The 22,493-nt window shown below is 41.2% G+C and overlaps 1 protein-coding gene across 29 annotated transcripts in view; it reads right to left on the bottom strand.

The window, feature by feature from the left end:
- Nucleotides 1–6,997: 6,997 nt before the first annotated feature.
- SYNE1 (spectrin repeat containing nuclear envelope protein 1) overlaps nt 6,998–22,493 on the bottom strand; it is a 551,595-nt gene continuing 536,099 nt past the window's right edge. For 28 of the 29 annotated variants that reach the window (XM_051855247.2, XM_070073379.1, XM_070073388.1 and 25 more), the window contains 4 exons: nt 19,459–19,671; nt 18,293–18,385; nt 16,890–16,948; nt 6,998–7,991 (listed from right to left, as the gene is read on the bottom strand). In XM_051855247.2, the coding sequence (XP_051711207.2) occupies nt 7,751–7,991; nt 16,890–16,948; nt 18,293–18,385; nt 19,459–19,671 (606 nt within the window). In that variant the 3' untranslated portion in view covers nt 6,998–7,750. The remainder of the gene's footprint in view (nt 7,992–16,889; nt 16,949–18,292; nt 18,386–19,458; nt 19,672–22,493) is intronic. The other variant, XM_070073391.1, reaches the window with a different exon arrangement.

Here is a 22,493-nt window from a genome sequence, read left to right as displayed (position 1 = left end):
CCATATGGTAGGTACTATTTATTATCCCATTTGACAGAGAAGGAAATTGAGGAACTGATATGGTAAATAACTTGCTCAGGTTATAAACAGCCAGTAATTGGCCAAGCTGGGGTTTGAGTCCAAGTATTTTGGCTGCAAAATCTCTGCTACAGGTAGAGCCTATTTAAGACTTGAGCCAAAATAATTGGTATAAAAGTCCAGATTGCTGGTTCCCTTAATCAATTTTTGCATTTTGGTGAGTAGATACCACAGGTGAGGTGAGGTTGGGACACTGAACCACATGCCAAAGCCAGGCTTGCACGAGGTGGAGTCTCATAGGACATTAATGAGTAGGCGCAGATTCAAGCCAAAAGGCAAGCAGAATGCATGTCTGACACCTGTAGCAGGGAAGAAATGCACAGACACAAGCCCAAACCACCTGTGACTTCCAGCAGCTGACCATAGTCCTGTCCCCTCCCAACCCCTGTCACTTCTGGGGATCAGCTGCCTCTGGTGGCCTGACTTCACCTGCAAGCAGGGTGACTTCTGAGGCCAATGCTATATTAGGAAGCTGGAACTTTGCCTGAACAAACGACTGTCATTTGAACATCTCAGGGAAGACTTTCTCCTGTGAATTAGCGAGTCTCCTGGGTAGGGAGCCTCCTTATCCCAGACCACGGCCTGAACCCCTTTGTTCTTGCATCCTGGAGCCAAGCAGTCAAAATTAACACTCAGAGATGACTCATCATTAAGATTCTGCTACTTTTATAACTAGAAACCTGTCATTATTTTGGACATATTAAAAACTGTCTTTAAAAATTAAAAAGCAAAGCACATGTTGTCTCTTCATATAAGAGGACAAGTCTTTTTCAAGACTTTGTCTTTTCAAATTATCATTATTGTATCAATTTGGATAAAAAAAAGTCATGCTCCCTGTCAAAATTTAAGCAGCAAAAAATGCTTAAAATGGTTTCTCTCTTTATAATTCCAGACACAATGTCAAGCCTTGTATTTCTTCTGTCTCTCCCCAAAGTTTTTTCTTGCCTCATACAATTAATAGATATGCATAGTTTTTTTCTATAAAAATTGATCATATTGGGACTGGTGTTGTGGCACAGTGAGTTAAGCAGCCACCTGTGACATCAGCATCCAATATCTGAGCAACAGCTCAAGTTCCAGCTGCCCTGCTTCTGATCCAGGTCCCTGCTAATGTGCCTAGGAAGGCAGCAAAATAATTGCTTGGGCTCCTACTACCAGTATGGGAGACCACGATAGAGTTCCTGGCTCCAGCCTGGCCAGATCTGACTGTTGTGGCAATTGTAAAGCGAACCAGCAGGTGAAAGATCTCTTTCTCTGTGTCTCCTTTTTTTGTAACTCTTGCAAATAAATCTCAAAAAATATTACATGTATATTATCCTATATCTTTTTTTTTAAATTTAAGAGTATATAGAAGATATCTTCCTTAATCCACATACAGGTTAATCTAATTTAAAAAAATAGTCTCATCATAGTAAATACTATGTGTGCACTATAATTTATTTAACAAGCTCTGTACTGGCTGACATCCAGGTTGCTAAAAATTGGTAATACTCATAACAGGTGGCATCTCTGTGTTACTCCTGATCAGTTTTGAGACCTTTGTCTATTCATTTGGAAAATGACAAAGGAGTTCCTTACTTCATATCAAATACAAAAGTGGTTCTATATAGATTATTAAAAGAAAATACAACAATCATTTGCATAATCTTGGATCAGAAAAAGGCCTTTATAGTATAGACCATCCACAACCAACAAAACAACCTTTAAAAGTTGATGATGAAACATTAAAGCTTTTCCATGTAACTAAAGAAGATATTAAAATCAAACAATACAGGTGGCTAATTTTTCTCATATACAAAAAGCTTCTTTCACATGAAAATGTTAAAAAAAAAATCTTCAGAGGATAAAACTGACCTTCCTGAAGAGATATTACAAACAGGATAATTATCATATAAACTAGTCACAGAGGGGCAAATTTTACAACCAAGAGCTACTGTTAGCCTCAAATGGGCAGTACTTTAGAAAACTGATAACATCCAGTCCTGCCCTTCCCAAAGCCATCTGCACATGGAAATAGCCTGGGGAGTGAAAACCACTGCTCTCCAAAGACCAGGATTTAATTCAGAATGGTCTTGGATTCTGAATTTTTAAAAGTTCTTTAAGAGATTCTAATGTGCAGAATTTGAACAGTAATAATCTGGCCATAATTCCCCTAATTTGAACCAAGGGAAGGAATTTTTAAAAGGAAGTTTTCATCCCCACTGTGAGTGGGAATGCCAATCATCACAACTTTTTCAAGAAATAGTCCAGCAGAGTTTATTAAAATGCATTCAAAGATAGAATGTACATACCTTTTGATTCAGTGATGCCACCTTGAACAATGCATCTTAGAGAAATAAGATCAGTAGTACAAAAATGTGCACATGCACACACATGCAAAAGTGTTCACTGTAGCATCGGTGTACATCAAACAGCTGGAAGAAAACAACTGTTGAAAAAAGATACTGATTTATTTCACTGAGTATAATGCTCCCCAGGTTCATCCATATTGTGGCAAATGAAAATCAGTAGTAATAATACATATGTACATTATATGTTTGCATTATATATTTAACTATACTGAAATATTATACAAATATTCATATACACATCATAATCAGTTATACTGTTCACTTACATAAAGTAGTGATAGCCAAAGAGGTCAATGGCATAGAAGAGTTCAGATTAAAAATCCAGATTCATATGGAAATTTATTGTTTTATGAAGCTATAGGGGGGAATAGGAAAACTTACTTAGACACTTTGTCATGGTGGCCAGCTGGAAAAAAGTTAAAGGGCCCTAAGATGTGCGCATATGGGGTGTATGGTGGCCTAGAAGCTGAATGTGGTACAGTCTTAACAAGTTTCCAGGTGATGCTGATGCTACTGATCTAGAACCCACTTTGGAAGGCACCAGTCTCTTGCATGCCTAAGTTTCCAGTCAACCTGCAACTCCCATGAGAGGTGCGGAACAGAGCATGGGAGGTGGGCTGTTCTGGGCTCCTGCCAAAAAATGTGGCTTAGGGTTGGGGGTAGCTGATGGGGACTGCTGTCCATTGTTATTGTCTGCTGCTTGACAACTTTGCTTTTGAGTTCAACCACCAGCTGCAGATGTGTTCAGCAGGATTTAGAATGGCCCAGATGGCATACCTGCAAGGCACTGAAGTTAAATTCAGCAGGGACATCTAGATTTCTTCTCAGCCACCTATAGCACCAAGTGCAACCATCTGTAGCTCAGCTTACAAATGTCCCCACTCTCCTGATGTTATTGCAGCTTTCAAACTCAGTTACATTCCCATACCTTTGGGTAGGGGGTAGGGTTGGGAGAATAAGGGAAGAGGAGGTGGAAACATTTGTAAGGCTGAGTCTTTTTTCCCCAGACTTTCAGTTTTAAGAAAGATGGCATCCAAATACCAACCTCAGTTCTCAGACTCAACTTTCCTTGTTGATCACCTTGTGGACAGTAAATTGCTCTGGCTTTGCATTAGCCACTCCTAACCTTCAACTTGCCTTAGGTAAATACCACAGGGGGCTGTTTGACAGAGGTTGTAGGACATGCCCCAGGCTTGCAATCTTCTTTGGCTTATTCCTCTGAACTTGAGTTCTCCTACAAATGCAGGTCTTTGTGCTGTAGCCCCCATGGATTCCTAGCAAATATTTTATACCTTTGAGGGCAAGGTTTGAGAGAAGCCAGGAGCAACAGAATAAAAGTTATCCTTCCTCAGTTCATTACCTCCAGGTAATGATCAGCTCAATGATCACAATGTGTTGTCACATCTACAACTGAAATGACAATGCTCAGAAAAATGCCTCCTCTCATAGTCAAAATTATCTTAGCACTTCCCACAGTCAAGTGGAAAAATGTTTCCAGGCCTGTAAATTGCTCTGATTTTACTCTGCTACCATTTGAATGGATGGACAGTTATGCTCTTTAAAATATCCACTATCACATAAACCAGGTAATGAAGAACTTAGAAGGAAATTTCCTGCCCTAAAATAGGGACCTACTAATAATCTCATTTTCTACCCCTAAATGAGATGGCTTTTTGTCTTTTTTGAGCCATGATCTCAAGATTCATGACATCCCGGTGGAGGAAGACACACATTCATATTTATGGTAAAGGCCCAGTGCCTTCTCTTAATTAGTAAATAAGAAGTTGCGAGGTCTTAGCTGAGACTTGACTTGCAAGGGAGCTTGGAGCCATTCCCACCATACAGTAGGCATTCCATAAATACTTGGGAAGTGAGTAGATGCCAAGTTGGTCCAGAAATACTTGCCCTGGTCATTTTTGGATCTATGGTAAACACTGAGACCACTTTAATTGCTTCACTATTCCCTATGGGAGTTTGGTGGTAGTGATGACAGACTCACGGGCACAGAGCTAAGAACCCAAATGTTGATTGAGCTCAGGCAGATGTAGATCAGCACCATGGAGGCCCTCCTTATCTGGCCATCATTGCTCCATTATTTTTAGCTTTACAATATCTTATATGGCTTTCCAATAAAGAAAATTTTATAGCTATAATTTCTTAATATTTGGCCTCAGAGAGTAGGTTATAAATCAGTCAGCACTGATATGCCTTTTTACAGTGAACTACAACCCACATCTTGCTGAATTTCCTATTTGGGCCTTTTGTCACCATCTCTTTTTACTTCTTAGAAAAACAAGGAGAGCCTCTGCCACCCCATTTCCTAGGGAACAACTGGGAAATTTCCTCCAAAGTCTTTCATTCCTCCCTGGATTTCTTATATAAGTCACTAGTTTTAGTTTCTCACTATTTATCCAGCTTTACTTTATGATCAATTTTTCTAACATTTCCTGTTTGCCTGTGCAATTCTCATACCCAAGATATTACTAAATCTCTTCTCACCCTTCCTGGTTGGTTAATGGTATCTTTGTCCATGTCCTTCCACACCCACCACTCACACAGAACTTCATTGCTTCTGTCCAGGCCACACCGGGTCTCCTGAGAGTCCTTACCACAGAAAAGGAGCCTCCTCAACAGCGATCAGGTCCTTTTACACCCTCAATATGCACTAAAAGCCCCCAACCCTTCCAAGAAGGCCTTGAAGAATACATCCTCTCTCTCCACTTCCAGGGTAGCTGCAGGGTGCCGGTGAGGGTGCCCCTGGTTCTTGAAATTGGGAAGACTCTGGTCCTGGTCTCATCGGCTGCTGGCTTGGTCGTCGCCTAGCTAGTCGAGTTGTCTTATGAGGAAAGCTATGATCTCATCACTTCAATACTCATACTTGGCTGCATCCCCTAATTCTTTCCAACATTCTGTTTAACTCTTCAGAGTTTAGTGGAAATGCACATTATATACCATTTTGAGTGTCTCAGAGTTTTAGAAATGTAGAGATGAGACTGTACTATAAGTTTTTTTCCTAATCAAAATTAGTTTTTTTTTTTTTTTTTCACAGAAACATTTAACATTTGAGTCTTCAGTGATGAGCAGGTGCTGAGGAAGTCAGGTAACTGTAGCCTGTGGGAAGGAAAATCTTCTGCTGTGTCTTTGTGCTTGCTTTTCCTGGGCCTACAGCCTCACTGAGTGGGAGGTTCCATGCTGTTCCAGAGGGGTTGGCTCTCTCTGCAAGAAACCCCTCTAATTTCAAGAGTTAGAAGCAGGAGTTCTGGGAAGTGATGGAGGAGTGAGGCCTGGAAAGGACCTGTCTTAGATGCCAGTGTAGGCATCGACCTCTCCCATGCCACACCGCCCCAGCCTCTCCAGAGGAAGGAGGATGGGATGCTTTAAGCACAGGGTGTGTTCCGTATAAAACCAGCATTATTCCTGCTCCCTGAGTGGGCTAAAGTGAAGTAAAGTGGGAGTGACATGGCGGAAAAGTCAAACACACATGACAGGAGTACCACAAGAGGAAAGCTCAATAGAGGGACATCCTACACACTGTCTAATGGGGGTCCAGGATTTCTTCAAGGGAGAGGGCATGTGAATGAAGAGAGAGGAATGATGGGAACAAAATAATGGATTCAAGAAAGGGTAAGACAGTGTGTTTCAATAGTTATTTCAGGTATGTATTTGAAATGTAAGCTTCCAGGTCCTGCTTCAGGAGAATGAAGGGCAAGGTCTGAAGTGATCCCAGAGATCAGAAGGCTTCACCAGCCCCAGGGACCCTGAGATGATACTCAGCCCATGTGTGTCAGGAAACCATGGAAGACAGTTTCAGGAAATTTCAAGTATCTCAGATTGGTTTAAACACTTAACATACAGCAGGAATTGTAAACTCAAACACCTACTGTGCTTAGGCTGGTGCAGGAACTGAGAGAAGCTGATGGGCAATAACCGCAAATGGAAAACCTGTCTCCTTCAACTCTCAAAAAGGATAGCAATGGCTGACGTGGGGATGTTTTCAGGGCACCAGAGCTTTCAATTTTCAAGAGAAGCCAGAAACCTGGGTTTCCTATACCCCCTAACTTATTTAATGATGGATTACAATCCAAGAGCATGAAATAATTTCATGAGGGCCTCTTATCAGCAAAATTAGAAGGGCAGAGTAAAATTGTATTGATGGGACTTGAAAGACTAAAATTGTATACATGTAGGCAATGAATACAATGGAAAGCTTTGCACAAAAGAATGCATCTGGACAAGAGAATGCTTAAAGAAAGTTTACGAGGCTGTCGTATTCCCTTGGGATGGAATGGAGAAGTGCTGCACACAGGAGCCCCTAGGGAGCACTTTCAGAGGAGAATATGAAAGAGGCCAAGAAGCAGGAATTCATGAGATCTGTTTGTGGAGGGAAGAGGAAAAATGAATCATCTGGGACTTTCTGTTTAAATGTGCACTTCCCTTATCTATCCTGTCTCCTGAATACACACTTACATCCTGCTTCATTCATTACACAGATACACACACACACACGATCACTGTAGTTGTGTAGTTGCATTATGATCACTGCCTGCTTCACAATGACTTTCAACCCATTTTTAGAGGAAAAAGAAATCCAGGACAGTATATTTTACTGTATCTATAATAAATGCAAAGTAATCAATACAAACAAAACTTGGCTTTAGCAAACTGTACATACATAAATATCTTTTTTTACTATAACATTCTTTTTTCCACAATAAAGCCTTCCATTATATATTTATTACATCTAGTTTTTCTTTATATCTTTAAAAAAGTGCCTTTTAGATTTACAGCTTGTGCTTCTAAAGCAAAGGTTAGAACATCATGCCAAAAAGGAAAGCTGCCATATAAGCTCTTAAAAATTGTATGTTACAATGTACTAAAATCTCTTGAGCACTGGTTGGTTGGTAGATTGTACGATACTGACATGGCGCCTGGGTGGGCGGTTTATTGGATGGATGGAGCAGCACCATGGGAACGCTGCCCAGATGGTCTACTGAAGTCCTTGGTTATGCATAGAATGGGCCAGAGGTCCAGAATTCCCAATTCCAGGGAACTTTGAAAGTCCTCGTTCAATCTCCTCTGTGCTAAGGCTCAGAGTCTCCAACAAAATTTCTTCCAAACCTTCTCTGGTCTGTTTGCTCTCCTGCACTGCTTATCATCCACCTCTGAAGCCATGACTTGCACATGTGAGACACGGAGGATGGCCAAAGCCGGCACACCACTGGCTCCTGCCAAGATTCAAGTCCTCATTTTGGTAGTTTGGGATGCTTTTGGCTCCATCCTTCTTGTGCTTCCAGCATTTTTGCCAATGAGATCTGCTTGGTTCAGAGTGGAGGAGGGCCATTGGTATATCTGAGCATGGGGTGGAATGATCGGGCAAAATTGTTGGAGAGGGCACAGCTATAGTCTTCCTCTGACATTGGTACGAGGCAGGCGAGCCCGATGAGGAGCAGCAGCAGAAGCTGAAGGGGAAGAGCCGCCCGGAGGACTCGGAACAAGAAGGCTCGGCTGGACCGAGCTGGCTGGGGTTCAGAAAGGGAGGAATCGGAGCCACCTTTTGTGGACCTGGGAGAAGAATTGACATAAATAATTCAAATAACTCAAACATTGGGCAAATGCTGCTTTTTGCTTCTCCATCTTCCTGAAAGCTACAGGGCTAGACACAACCCAGTCTGGCAAAGGAGCTGCCAGCCTTCTGCAGTATGCACGGGTCATTAACCCAACACCAAATGAGGAGTTGTGGGAAACCACACTGACGAAGAGTAAACTTTTAGTTGGTCAGCTCAAAGTAACAAATTGAGATCAAATTCCAGCCCTTTATCCTTTAATTGGGTAAAATCTTTTCCATCAACAAAGATATTAATTTCACACATTATATCAGCATACCTTAAGTAGACCCAGATAATTAAAATATACCTGTTTCTTGCAGTTTATTTTTGATCTAATGATATCAGAAACATTGTTAGGCAAAATTACTTGCAGTCAGAATCATATAAGCCATCCCAGCTGGCCATCCCATAGATATCAAAACCCATGCATCAAGGACAAAAACAGTCCCAAGCATTTTACATAGACCCACAAAGCTTAGTTAATCTTCCAATATACCATGGTTTCATCTTGCACTGAATCAGCACCTGGCCCTGACATTAGTGGGTTCCCAAGCTGTGTGAGCAAGAACTAGCGGTAGAGTCTGTATTCAGAACACAGATGTTGAAGGATGTAGATTCTAGTCTGATCCTGTCACTAGCTCTGTTCCATTTATCTGAGGAAGACATTTTCATCATCATTTTTAACATTTTTTATTATTTGAACAGCACAGAAAGAGACACACAGAGAGATAGACACAACAAAACAGAGAGAGAGAGAGGAGAGAGAGAGAGAGAAGGAAGGAGGGAAGAGAGGAAAGGAGGGGGGAGGGAGAGGAGAGAGAGAGAAGGAGGGAGGGAAGAGAGGAAAGGAGGGGGGAGGGAGAGGAGAGACAGATAGAGAGAAGGAGGGGGGAGAGAGGTGGGTGGAGAGAGAGAGAGAGAGAGAGAGAGAGAGCGCAAGCGAGAGCAAGTGAGCACTCCTACTGGTTCACTCCCCAAATGTCTGCAATGGCCTGGGCTGGGTCAGGATAAAGCCAGGAACTGGGAATTCAACTGAGATCTCTCACTTGGGTAGCAGAGACTCCATTATCTGAGCCTTCACTGCTGCCTCCCAGCATCTGTACCAACAGAAAGATGGAGTTAGGAGGTGGGGCCAAGGCCAGGAATTGAAGCCAGGCACTGTAATGTGGGACACAGGCCCCTTAGGCAGTGTCTCCAGTGCATGCCTGTCCCAAGATGGTCACCTTGAAGGGTCCTTCTAGATTACAAGTTTCAAGTTTCCCTGTGTCTCTTATAGATTCCTTTTAAATAGTGCATGGGGGATTAAGCACAAATTTCTGAATTCATAAGGAAGACTGCCAGAGAAACACTCAGCAGGCAAACAGGTTATAAGTAGGGTGCCATTGTTTTGTTTTGAGGAGCAGTCACACTTTGTTCAGTGACTACTGGGAAAGATGAAGAAAGAAATGTTATCTACCAGAACCATTTTGTGCACACCCACATGACATGAGAAAGGATAGGGATGGCAAGGAGATACAGTGTCACACACCTAGTATGAATTCCCTGATGGTTTTAAATATCCCTGAAAGTGGGAACATTGAATGTGAGCCTGTTGGGGCAATATGAAGGTATATAAACTATATTGGTAACTGCATTCTGGTCATAAGAAAACACTGTGTTTGCAGATCCCCTATTAGCTCTTAGTTTCTGAAGGTGGGACACCTTATTATCAGTGAAAGTAAAGGGTAGCACCAGAGAAAATAAATTTTTAAGACTATATAAGCTATATTATATGTTCAGGGAAGATCAGGGAACAGGAAGACTACTGAAACTTCTTCACTAAATTTTCAAAGAAAGATGGGAGACAAAAACAATGGTTCTGGGGAAGAGTCAAGCAACCCCGTACCAAATGTGTTTCTTGGATAGTTCTTATACTGAAATGGAAAAAAAATCAAATCAGACCTTGTTCTTTCCTGAAGTTCACAAATTATAGTATAACCTCAATGCATTTTACCTCCAACTGCCAATGTCTTCATCAATCCCTTCAAATTAGGCTAGATGCTCTTCTAACTTTACAGTTCCATTTTTTGTATGATTTGTGTCTTCTAATTCGTCAGTGTAAATAACCTCCCAACTAAGGGCCCACAAGAGTTCAATCACCATCTAGTGGTCAAATTGATCAACTACCCTGATGTTATGACCATTGTGTTACTCCTAATGAGCCACATAGGAAAAAAAAGTATGTACTTTGGGGAAAATAAGAATATAGCATACAAAATTTTTTTTACATATACCTTATTAATGATAGGGAAAGATAGAAACTTGAGTTACTTAAATATAAAATACTGATGATGAGACAGGGCCTTAGAGAGTATCTAATCTACTTCCTAATTTTGTAGATAAGGTAAGGATAGTTAGCAGTTATACTTCTAATTGCTAACAACACTCCAGAATTTATCTTGGGTTTTCTCACTGAATCTCCACAACAGGCCTCTGGAGTATGTGCATATTATCTTCATTTTATACATGAAAGGAAGCTCAGATAAGTGAAATAACCAGATCAAGTTTGTACAGCTACCAAGTGGCAGAACTGAGATTTTTGACCTGGGATTTCAGCTTGAACTCAAACTCCATGCATAGTGTAAATGACCTCTCCAAACTCACTAGTTAAAGGTGGGAGGAGAGAGGGATCCACTAGGCACTCAGGGTTCCAAAATCTCTGTCCATCATATTCTACGCCATGCTCTGTCCAGTGTTATGAATGACGGTCATGCTGCTCATGTTCATTTCATAGGTATTTCATATGTAGGAACAAGGATAAGAATGCTGGCATCCTAAACTACTCAGAGTGCTTTTCTTGTGTCTAAAGTAAGCATCTCTAGTCATAAAGCCTCATAGCAGTACAATGATCATCAAATCAGTATGTAGAAAGAAGGATGGTTTGTTTTGAGGCAGTTGTATAATTATACATGGGCAAGTAAATCAGTCTCTTTGGTCTTCAGTGTTCTCATTTGCAAAGATTAGGGGTTTGTTAATGTCCTAAAATCATTTTTCTCTGATAACGTATGATTAGGTAGTTTGCCTTAAAGTGTCTTGGGATAAGCTACCCACAATCTCTGCACTGAACTTTTCTTAAATATATCTTCTTTATTGAATATATATATAACCAACTCACTCTCAGACTTTGTTTCAGGCAGATTTACGTATATAATTGATACTACAATCTAACAGAGCTTAGGAGCCCCTATTTATTTATTTATTTTTATTTTTATTTTTGACAGGCAGAGTGGACAGTGAGAGAGAGAGAGAAAGGTCTTCCTTTGCCATTGGTTCACCCTCCAATGGCCGCTGCGGCTGGCGTGCTGCAGCTGGCGCACCGCGCTGATCTGAAGCCAGGAGCCAGGCGCCTCTCCCAGTCTCCCATGCGGGTGCAGGGCCCAAGGACCTGGGCCATCCTCCACTGCACTTCTGGGCCACAGCAGAGAGCTGGCCTGGAAGAGGGGCAACCGGGACAGAATCCGGCGCCCTGACTGGGACTAGAACCCGGTGTGCTGGCGCCACAAGGCGGAGGATTAGCCTAGTGAGCCGCGGTGCCGGCCAAGAGCCCCTATTTATTAATTATTAATTTCTTTGAGCAATTAGGAAAAAAAATCAAGATCAAAACAAAGGATATTGACTAGTTTATACCAATGAAAAATGAGAAAGATACCATCTTTAGATGAAGGGCTCATGTGTTACAAACTCTGTTGAAACACATGGCACATTTAACAGTATCAGAGAATTCTTTATTACAAATTAATTGGCACATGACTTTCAATATTGAAGAGTGCCAACATAGGGAAAAAGTAATGAGTTGAGATAGGGATGAAGGGAACACATAGTACTTAATGACCACCCCTACAGTTGACTGCTTTGGAAAATATTCACTCTACTAAGAAAAAGGCCCACTCCCTGGGCTAAGGCTAAAAGTCACCTCCTCTTCAGGTTGAATCTATTCTAGAAATTTTAGTACCAACAGGTTAAAAAGTATACTTTCAGTATTTTCCTATTGACCTACCTAAAAATTACCTCAATTTCAAGAGTCTTGGGAAATTCATTAAGGGAAGGAACAAAGGAAACTTGTTGACTAGCCACTGTTCACTCTCTACTGGGGTTATTACTTAAGTTGATACCAGTGTACATTGTATTTGTGTAGGGAAAAGTAAATGTGTGAACTTATACAAGTAACTTAATCAATGGAGACATATCAGACAATTCTGTCCGGAAAACAGGGGGCTTATTCTCTACAAGTAAATATTTATTATTCTCACTCTTGTTACTCTTTAAAATTTGGAAGTAAATAATTTCTCAGAAGTTGTTTCATCTCTTCCCCAAAAATACACATACAGATGGGGGAAAGGAAGGTGGCAGGGGAGGGAGTAGTACAAGAGCACATCAAAGGTTTGTGGAAAGGGCTGGCATTGTGGTACAGCGGGTAAAGCCACCACCTGTGATGCAGGCATCTAATGTGGGAGCCAGCTGGAGTCCTGGCCACTCTGCTTTGACTACACACCCTGCTAATGAGCCTGGTAAGGCAGTGGAGGATGGCCCAAGTGTTTGGGCCTCTGCACCCACGTGGGGGACCCCGAGGAGGCTCCTGGCTTCAGCCTGGCCCAGCTCTGGTTGATACAGCCATTTGAGGAGTGCACTGGTGGATGGAAGACCTCTCTCTGTGTCTAACTCTGCCTTTCAAATAAATAAATAAATCTTTAAAAAAAAGTTTGTGGAAGATAGAATTCAAAAATAAACTTATTTTGATGCAAAAATTTTTTGAAATGCATGTTTCCCATAATATGCATTTCCATGAACTTTCTATAGTATTCTTGTACATAACACACCACACAAAAGAAAGTATATATAAAGAGACATGAGAAGTCTGAACATTGACAGAGTGTGACTCACTGTCAGAATTTTGCATAGTCAAGGAAAACAAAATGATATTTAAAGTCAATTGAAAAGAAACTTTCGATTCATTTTGCTACTTGTTGGCTGACTCTGGCAGTAGAGTAACAGGAATGTATTATGTTGAAATATCTAGGTTGTCCCTGATCTCGCTGCCTGTTGTTATGTGAGTGGGGTTTGAAACTCAGTGTTTCCTGGATATGTGGTACAGACGATGAGTTTCAGAATCAGCTTAGGATGCTAGCTGTTCTTATTTCAAACCAAATATTCTGGCTTTGCCTAACCTATGTCAGGGAGTCTGTGATGTCCCAAGCCCTCAAATTGTTTGCAGTATCCTACCTACGGATGGCCCTTCAGTACAGTGGTGTGATTAACAAGCTAGGGTCCAGAGTCAGGGGAGAATTGGGTTGAAATCCTACATCTTCACACTGAATCCTGCCATCCTTGTCCATAAAAGCAAGGGCTGTGGCCATGTCAATGCGTTCTTGTGACGGTTACAGGAGGAGGTAACGGATAGACAGTGCTTAGCATGTGCTTGGACTACATTAAGTACGAACTACATGTTATCAACTTGTTGTTATTATCTGTATTATTATACCAAAGGACTCAAGTGCTGACTCATACCCTTGGGGGTTGGCTGGATTCAGCCTTTCCTCCCCCCAAAATCATAATAATGCTTTCAAAGATGAGATGGATTCCCCAAGTACTTGACTTATTCTCCCGAAACAGGGGAAAGGTCCACCTCAATAAAAAGCAAAAGGGAAACCTACTGGAGCAATATCCTATAGCAGTTCTGGAGGCATGAGCAGGCAGCCTGCCTTAGAAGGGAGGCTGCTCTAGGTTGAGGCTCTCTGAGTGGTTTGAACAAGTAGATTGCCAGGGCAGAGTCTGATATCAAAGACTTGAGAACAAATTCTACAAGAAATTTCATGGTGTTTATAGTGAGGACCCAGTGTACATGGGAAAAACCCCACTGGGCTTCCTTAAGTGTATCTGACTATCTCGAACACATTTTATATGTGGTATTTTTTCCCTCCCTTTCAGTAATTCAGGCAGTTATTTGCCACTTTTCTGTGTAGAAGGTGCCAGAGACCAACAGTGTCCAGGGCAATTTTACATTTTCTAATACTTAGAAGCTTTAGAAATTACTCCATCCAGACCACAGAACAATTATTCCTTTGCTTTGCATGGAATTGGAGTGAAATCTTCTAACTTGTCAAGTTCAACTCATCTGTAGTAGAGTTTTGAGGAGATACTGGTGATAGGATTAGAAAATTTTATGGCAGATTTAGGAAAAAGGTTCCAACTGGACTATTTTACATATTGCTTTGACAGAATACTTCTAAAATGTTTAATCTTAAATAAAGATCATGATCCAGTTAAAATGTATACTAAGATTTCTTTTAAAATATTTATAATTTCAAGAAGTCCTGGAGACATTCTTCTAGCTGGGTTAAGGAATCTCTAGATGATTCTGATAAATTATAAGCCTTTTAAAGATAGGAACCATACTACATTAATTTTATAGACCCAGTACCTAAACATAAAAGATGTTCAGTAACTGTTGGCTTCAGTCCATATACAGGTTTAGATGCCTATAGAAGGGCATCAAACTGCCATCATCAAATCAAAGTGGAATATCAAACAGCTAAGTATAGGAAGGGACTTCAAGACTTTCACAGAAAATGGAATTCAGTTGTTTTATTTTAGTGCAAAATATTTGAAATTTGTGCAGCCTTTTCATAATAGGCATTTTCCATTTATTGTTCAACTACCCCTCATATTAATAATATATGACTAAACAGTAACAAAACCACCACCACCACCACCACTGTAACAGCAGCAGTGACAACAAAAACATATAAGATGTCCCTCAGCTTGAAGTTTGTTCCAACATAGCCTCTTTCCTGTCCCAGGAAGACTGTCTAAAAGTTTCCCATTGCAGACCATTGGAGGCAACATTCTAACCTAACTTCATCTTCCAGAATTGCTGAACCAGTGCAAGATCAAACACAAGATATTTCAATACTCCAGAAAGGGGCTACCATGGCAGCCTGGTTAAGTGAAGCTCCTTCTTCCCTCACTGAATTTGCATTCGATTGTTGGGGTTGGGTGCACTCCTACAGGTGTCACAGAGTTACGAAGATAAAGAGTATTCAACCACAACCAGTCTGCCAAGGATTTTGATGGAGTTTGCCATTCAGGTAAAGGTTTGAATTCCAACCTATCAGAGTAGCAAAGTGAACATTGTGCTGAATTCTCAGAAAGACGTTAGTCAACAACGTGGGACAAAGCAGAGCTGAATGTCGCAGTGAGAGTGTTGCTGTCCCAGCCGCAAAGCCCTGTTAGGAGGCACGTGAAAGCTCTTTGCCATCAGAAATGAGGCCCTTGACATTTTAAGACCTGGGTAGTTGTCTGAAATAATCAGGGGGCACACAGATGTGATATTTCAGAACCAAAGGGTGGTTGCTGTTGGTGTTGCATACGTATAAGGGCTTTCCCCTTCTCATCATCAAAGAACTGATCTCTGGTATCCTCAAAGGAAAAACATGGAGCTAGCCTTCACTTTGTGTTCATGGCACTTTAGCATTTGTGAAGACAGGGACTGTATAATACAGACATTATCTATGGTACATGATTATCTTTTCCTGTAGAGGTTAAGCAAACATCAGATCACCCACAGAAGTCCATCATTATCTTCAAAAGTCCCTCTGAGTTTTTCTCCATATTTCAGCATTGATATTTTGTTATGGACGGGGAAGAAAACCCACAAAATTGTCTTCAGACCAAACCAATGGGAAAGAGAAAAAAATTATAAAATAAAATGAGGCTTAAAACCAAAAAAAAAAAAAAAACCATATCAAAACACATTCTGCATTAGTTCTGCTGAGAGGCAGTGGCCCATTGACATAGCCAGCCCCTGCCGCAATACAGCTCACAATTGTTTACAGTTCTACCTGTCCTCCTCCCTGCCCTCCTTCCAGGATTTAGATTCCTGCTCAGTGGTGGTAAGTTTACGGGGTGGGGTTGTGTGGAGGGTGGGAGGAGCAACCTATTTTTAACAGTGAACTCCTTGGGATGGGAATGAAACTCAGCTATGGGGACAATGGTTTTATTTTCAGAGAAACTGGGAAACCTGAACTGCTAAGTGGAAGGGCAGAGGAGCACAGACATCACACCAACAACAAAGAAGGCAAAGCACTGCCAACTGCAGAAACAAGGGCTGGTGAGAGGCAAGGCGTGAAGCACAGAGGAGTGGCTGGAGGCAGCTGGGGGGCCAAAAGGGCTAGGGCACAGACGGTGGCTGCGCCAGAGAGAGAGAGCTTGCAGGCTTCAGGAGCATGAGAGACTGAGTGTGCTGGCTAGAGAGGAGGTCCAGGAAAAGCTGAAGAGAGAAGGTGCGCATTAATGTTAAGTGAAGAATACCCACTGAGGACTGGCTATGCTGAGAACCCAAAACCCACAATCTGGATAAAACATTAAAATAAAATAAAAAGCTGGGGATGTTAGTATGTTTTATGCAGATCTGTGGGTTCTGTGGATGGTCTAATAATTCATTGATTTATTACCTGTCTGATTGTTAACTCTAGAAATAAAGAGGATGATAAAAGTCTGCCATGAATCAAATGGAAGCTGTTGCACTGGTTGTATGGAATCCTTGCAACACACGGAAGACAATGTGATGGAAAGTACCACGTGGGCTGCGGGTGGCTGAACAGATTTTCAGTGGGGTCCAGACAGTTATGCTCTGAGTTTGACTCATACTTTTCTTTTAGAAATGCCTCTTACAATTTGTTAGGGAATGATGTGGATTGAAATGGATAATTTCTCAACTGTCCTGAGGCAGATCAGATGTAGGCACACTTAGTCACGGACCACTTTCATCATCCTCTTGGAGTTCTAGAACAGTGTGGAAACCAGGAGAAGGAGGTACCTGCTATGTGGACTGCTCACAGAGGGTCCGGGCTGTGAGGGACTACATTTGCCTCGTGGCTGTTTGCAATGAACAGGGGGTAAAGAAAGAAGAATGTTCAGTCCAGGCAAATAAAGACAAGCTACTGATGAAAATTAAACTAAAAGTGCAGCAAAAGAAAAACAAATCAAATGAAACAATCAGTACCCATGAATTAAGGAAACTGGCTTTTCTTTTGGTGCAATCAATGTAGGTATATATTATCAATCACTGAAGAAATGCAAATTGTGGTTCTGAGGTCCACACCACAATGGGCATAAACTCATGGTGGAAACCAGTGACTCTACACTACTCAAGTGTCTCTCTATATTCACTGACAACAAATTCACCATGCTAGACCATAAGTGTCAAAGATATTTTACATATTTTTCTCATCTTTTAAAATATTAAAATGGTGTTTGTACAATTCTCTGCAGATAAACACAGCAACAGTAACATGACATTGTTTTTGGCAGGGATGAGACCCAACAAATTAAACTCAAGTTGAACAAAGTCTAAAATTTAACTTGAAAAGCCAGTATTCCTTCACATTCTTAAACTAGGATCTATAGGAAACTAGTGAATGTAGAAGAAAAAAAAATCCTAGAAGAGATAATACATTTGTCAGCATAGAACGTAAGTGCTTATAACAAAAGGGTACAAATGAAATTGATACTTCTAAAAACTAAGGAAAAATGGAATGACTATAATCATAAAGCCAGACAAAAAATAACAAAACAAAAACAAGCTTCTAATTACACAGAGAAACCAAGGCATAGAGGGTAGCAGGGGCCACATTTGTGTTTTGCATCCTCAGTGTTCTGCAGTGAGGACACCCCTACCACTGGCCTTGTGGGTGGGTGGGCTGACTTGTTGCCACTTTAGTGGCAGTAAATGGCCAGACACCTTCAGGACCACCACTCACAAAGTTCCTTGCTGGAGAGTTAAGAGAACCTCGGCTCATCAATTCCTTGGGTTCATAAGACATTCTCAGTTTTGTCCACCTCTGGCTGAGCTATTCCTGTCCTTTTTGAGGTGAACATAGCAGTGGTGGTTTGAAGGAGGAGCCACCAAAGGGACACATGAGCACCATTCTAGAAATGGCCATTTGAGCAGGAACACTAAGTTTTCTCCCTGCATACCAGCCACACCTTGAGCTCTGGTTCTTTTGAAAGAGAGAACTCCCATTTTGTGTTCCTGAGTGCATGCCAGAAGGGCGGTGGCAGGTTGACAAGAAGCTCTACCTGGGGTGACAGTCCGCATCTGTCTGGGGGTTCCTGCATTCGGGTGGGAAGAGCCTGCGGAACCTGTGGCAGGCACAAGTACTGTCACTCCCCTGTGTTCCCTCCCTCTGGGCCCACTGAAAGTCACTGATGGACAGTTACCGATTTCTGTCTGTTTGGGGTGCTTCTTCCTGATGTGGGACTCACAGATCCCGAAGTGTCTAGTTCATCAGCAGAAGACCAGGAAGACAGATCCTAGGTGGGAAAAGAGATCCTTTTAAGAATGCCATGTCCCAGAGAATGGAGGTTGCCTCACACACAATGTATTCCCCACTCTAACCCTCCATCCCATGTGTATGTCTCACACACACACACACACACACACACAAATCCTTGGGGAAAAGGGACTCAGACAACATCTCAGAACAGGACCTAATTCTTCCAGTACATTTGGATTTCCTTGTTTATGTTTGATCCTTCTGGCAAACCTAGCTATACGCTTTGTTACTGCTATGAGTCACTTAAAACTTTATTATTTCTTAATGACATGCATGGGGAGGAAATGATATCAGCATGGGAAGAGAAGTCTGTTTTATAACTGCAGGTCAGTCAGGGCAGAGAAAAATCAATTCAAGTAGTCACCAACAAAAGTTATCCAGGAATCTGCCTGGAAGCATCAGAGAAATTACATTATTTCTGACCCTTGATGCTATTTAAAATAGACTGCTGTTTTGCATGCCGATAAAAAAGCAAATCTTTTGTGTGTTCTTCACTTGATTTCAAAATTGAGTGTAACAAATCTTACCAGGGACAGCTACATTTGCAAATGCTTTTCCCAAGATCAACATTACTACCATGATGCAATAGATTTAAGAAAATAATATAAAAATAAATGAACAGAGGACCATTTTCAATGTATAAATTACCATATAAGGGAGGAGAATCACGCTTTACATGGGTTGAATACATCACTCACCGCAATGCCTGGTTTTCTCTGCCATGGCTGTGTTAAGTGAAAATGTGGGAATTCTTAAATAACCAGGGTAAAATATAAATGTCACAATAGTGGTAACAGGGTTGGTAGGAAGGATGGCAAAAGATCTTTTGGATATAAGGGACTCAATATAATATATATATATCCTATAATATATATGGATGAGTCTTCTCTTTAATTCTGAGATGTGACTTGGAGGAGCAGTGAGTGAGAGTAGGCACTCCTTTCCCCCAAGTACCACTTTCCAAGTCTTTCTTAAATGCCTGAAGATGCTGCTGCTCTGGTCTCTGTGAGACAGGCTACCCTTGCACAATCATGTCTGTTTAAAGCTTACCTGCTGACTGCTTGGCATGTCTAATAACTTCTCCAATTCCTTGATATGACGACTGACCTCCTTCAAGAGAAGTTTGAGCCGATTTCCAATAACATGGACTTTTTCTTTGGCTTCTAAACAGTCTGTGCCTTCAGCATTCACCAGAAGTTGGCAAGACATGTCTTGTAGTGAGGCCACTTTGAGTTGCGACTCCAACAGCTCACGTCTTATTTGCTATATGTATAATAGGAAATATTTTTCTAAGAGTTTTTGGTGAAGTTCCAAAAGTGCAGAATTATAATACTGTAGCTTTAATGGGAAATTGGACTGGACAATGTGGAGCACACACACATACAAGGATGTAGCCAACCATGGCATAGTAACTGACGACCTGTGTTCTAATCCTGCCTCTGCTATTAATATTCTGTAAGACCTCTGGGGATAGAGGAGGAGGGGCTTTGATGCAGCAGTTAAAATGCTGCATGGGATACTGGCATTCCAGATCAGAATGCCTGAGTCTGAGCGCCACCTCTACTTCTGATCCATCTTCCTGCTAATGCATTCCCTGGGGAGGCAACAAGTGATGGCTCAGGTACTCGGGTCCCTGCCATCGATGTGGGAGACAGGGAATGAGTTTCAGGCTACTGGGTTCATCCTGGTCCAGCCTCAGTTGCTGTAGGAAGTTAGGGAGTGAACCAGGATATGGAAGATATCACTCTCTGTGTGCCTCTTTTTCTACCTCTGTCTCTGCTGCCTTTTGCATAAGATGAAAACAAGCAAATAAGTAAAAGTTTTTTAAAAGACCCCTGAATCTTTTTTAATCTCAATTTTCTCAGTTGGATCCTGCTGTGCAGTATCACTGAAGATTCAAATGGGTTAATATGTTAGTGTACTTAAACTTATGCAAATGAGAAATAAGATTCTTTTAAATCAGAAAAATAAAACTTACAATAAAATATAGCAAAATTTAAGTATGTCTATGCATGAGGCTACTTCAAAGAGTTTGTGGAAAATAGAATTAAAACATTTATTTTGGTGCAAAAAGTTTAGAAATTCATGAATAATTTTTTCAGAACATTTTCTATGAATTTTTGAAAATTTGTTTATATACAGATTTCATTTTTTATATCAAAATAAACTTATCTTTTAATTCTATTTTCCATAAGTTTACATATTCTATATTCTTATAGCTAATCATGATTTTTAAAAAAGACATCAGGTGGGGGCAGCGTAGGAGTTAAGATGCCAGTTGAGCCACATGCATCCTGTATCTGAATGCCTGTTGAGTCCTGGCTGTTCTAACTTCCTGCTAATATGAACTTTGGGAGGCAGCCGTGAGTGGCTCAAGTGCTCAGGTTTCTGCCACTTACATGGAGTTGGAGTTCCAGGCTCTTGGCTTTGGCCTGGTCTAACCTGGACTGTTGGCATTTGGGAAGTAAACAAGAAAACAGAAGACCTCTCTATGGCTGTCTCTGTCTCCCAATATTCCAAATAGAATGAAATAAGTAGAAATTAATATAAAAAGATATAGGGTGATTCATAATTTACAATGTCATGTTATAACTTGACTCAGGTCAAACTCCAGTAAAAATGCATTGCAGAGCTATTTCCTTTTGGTTTCTAAGACCCGTATGGTACGGAATTAAAAGCTACTGGTTCTGTAGATTTCACAAGTATTAGGTATTAAAACAAACAGGTTGGCCTGCGCCGCTGCTCACTAGGCTAATCCTTCACCTGCGGCGCCAGCACCCCGGGTTCTAGTCCTGGTCGGAGTGCCAGATTCTGTCCTGGTTACTCCTCTTCCAGTCCAGCTCTCTGTTGTGGCCTGGGAAGGCAGTGGACGATGGTCCAAGTGCTTGGGCCCTGCACCTGCATGGGAGACCAGGAGGAAGCACCTGGCTCCTGGCTTTGGATCAGCGCCAGCACACTGGCCATAGCGGCCATTTTGGGGTTGAACCAACGGAAAAAGGAAGACCTTTCTCCCTGTCTCTCTCTCTGCTCTAAATCTGCCTGTCCAAAAAAAAATAAATAAATAAATAAAAATAACAGTTACAAAATGCAAATTATTTTTCTCCTAATGGAACTCAAATATGCTTTGTCTTCTATGAAAATCACTTAAATACATTGTGTATATTTCCCAAGACCCTTGAATAAGAATCTATACAATAAATTTCCACTTGAATGTCGTGCTAGAAAAAGGTTCTTATGGGCGCTGGTTCGAGTCCTGGCTGCTCCACTTCTGATCCAGCTCTCTGCTGTGGCCTGGGAAAGCAGTAGAAGATGACCCAAGTCCTTGGGCCCCTGCACCCACATGGGAGACCTGGAAGAAGCTTCTGGCTTTGGATCCGCACAGCTCTAACAGTTGCAGCCAATTGGAGAGTGAACCAGCAGATGGAAGATCGATTGATCGATCTCTCTCTCTCTGCCTCTCCTTCTCTCTCTGTGTAACTCTGACTTTCAAGTAAATAAAATCTTTAAAAAAAGAAAAAGGTTCTTGATTCTAAGAACTGCTATTTTTCTTTTGGTCAGATAATAAAACAACTTAACTCATACTGCTTCATGTTTTGTCTTACCTTTCAGAAAACTCAGAACTAAGGTTCATGGTGAATCTGATATATTCATTCTCTCTCTCTTTCTCTCTCTATTTTAATGTCCTTTTATTATAAGCCATCAAGTATACCACGGGGACATAGACATGACAAAGTTGAAACAAAAAGTGTAATTCACTAGAAATAACTGCCTTAATAAACACAAGCTCATCAAGATGAGGAACACGTAGGGTTTTTACAACTGAGCGATGACTGAGGGTCAGATTCTAAAGCTAGCAGATGTTAACTTCTTGGCACACATTTGCTTCATAAAGGATGGAAAGAGTAAGGAGTTAAAAAAAGCATTAGAGACTATAGCATAAAAGACCATAGCACACACACACATATAAATATATCATTGCAATATGTGTGTATCACTGCAATATTTGTGTGTGTGAGCGCATATATCACCGTATTCATTTTTTCGTAAATGAAACTTGTCTGTGCTGCCACAGCCCTCACGTCTTA

This window comes from Oryctolagus cuniculus, chromosome 5 (assembly GCF_964237555.1).
Source record: "Oryctolagus cuniculus chromosome 5, mOryCun1.1, whole genome shotgun sequence".
Taxonomy (NCBI): Eukaryota; Metazoa; Chordata; class Mammalia; order Lagomorpha; family Leporidae; genus Oryctolagus; species Oryctolagus cuniculus.
This window is presented reverse-complemented; position numbering and strand designations above follow the sequence as displayed.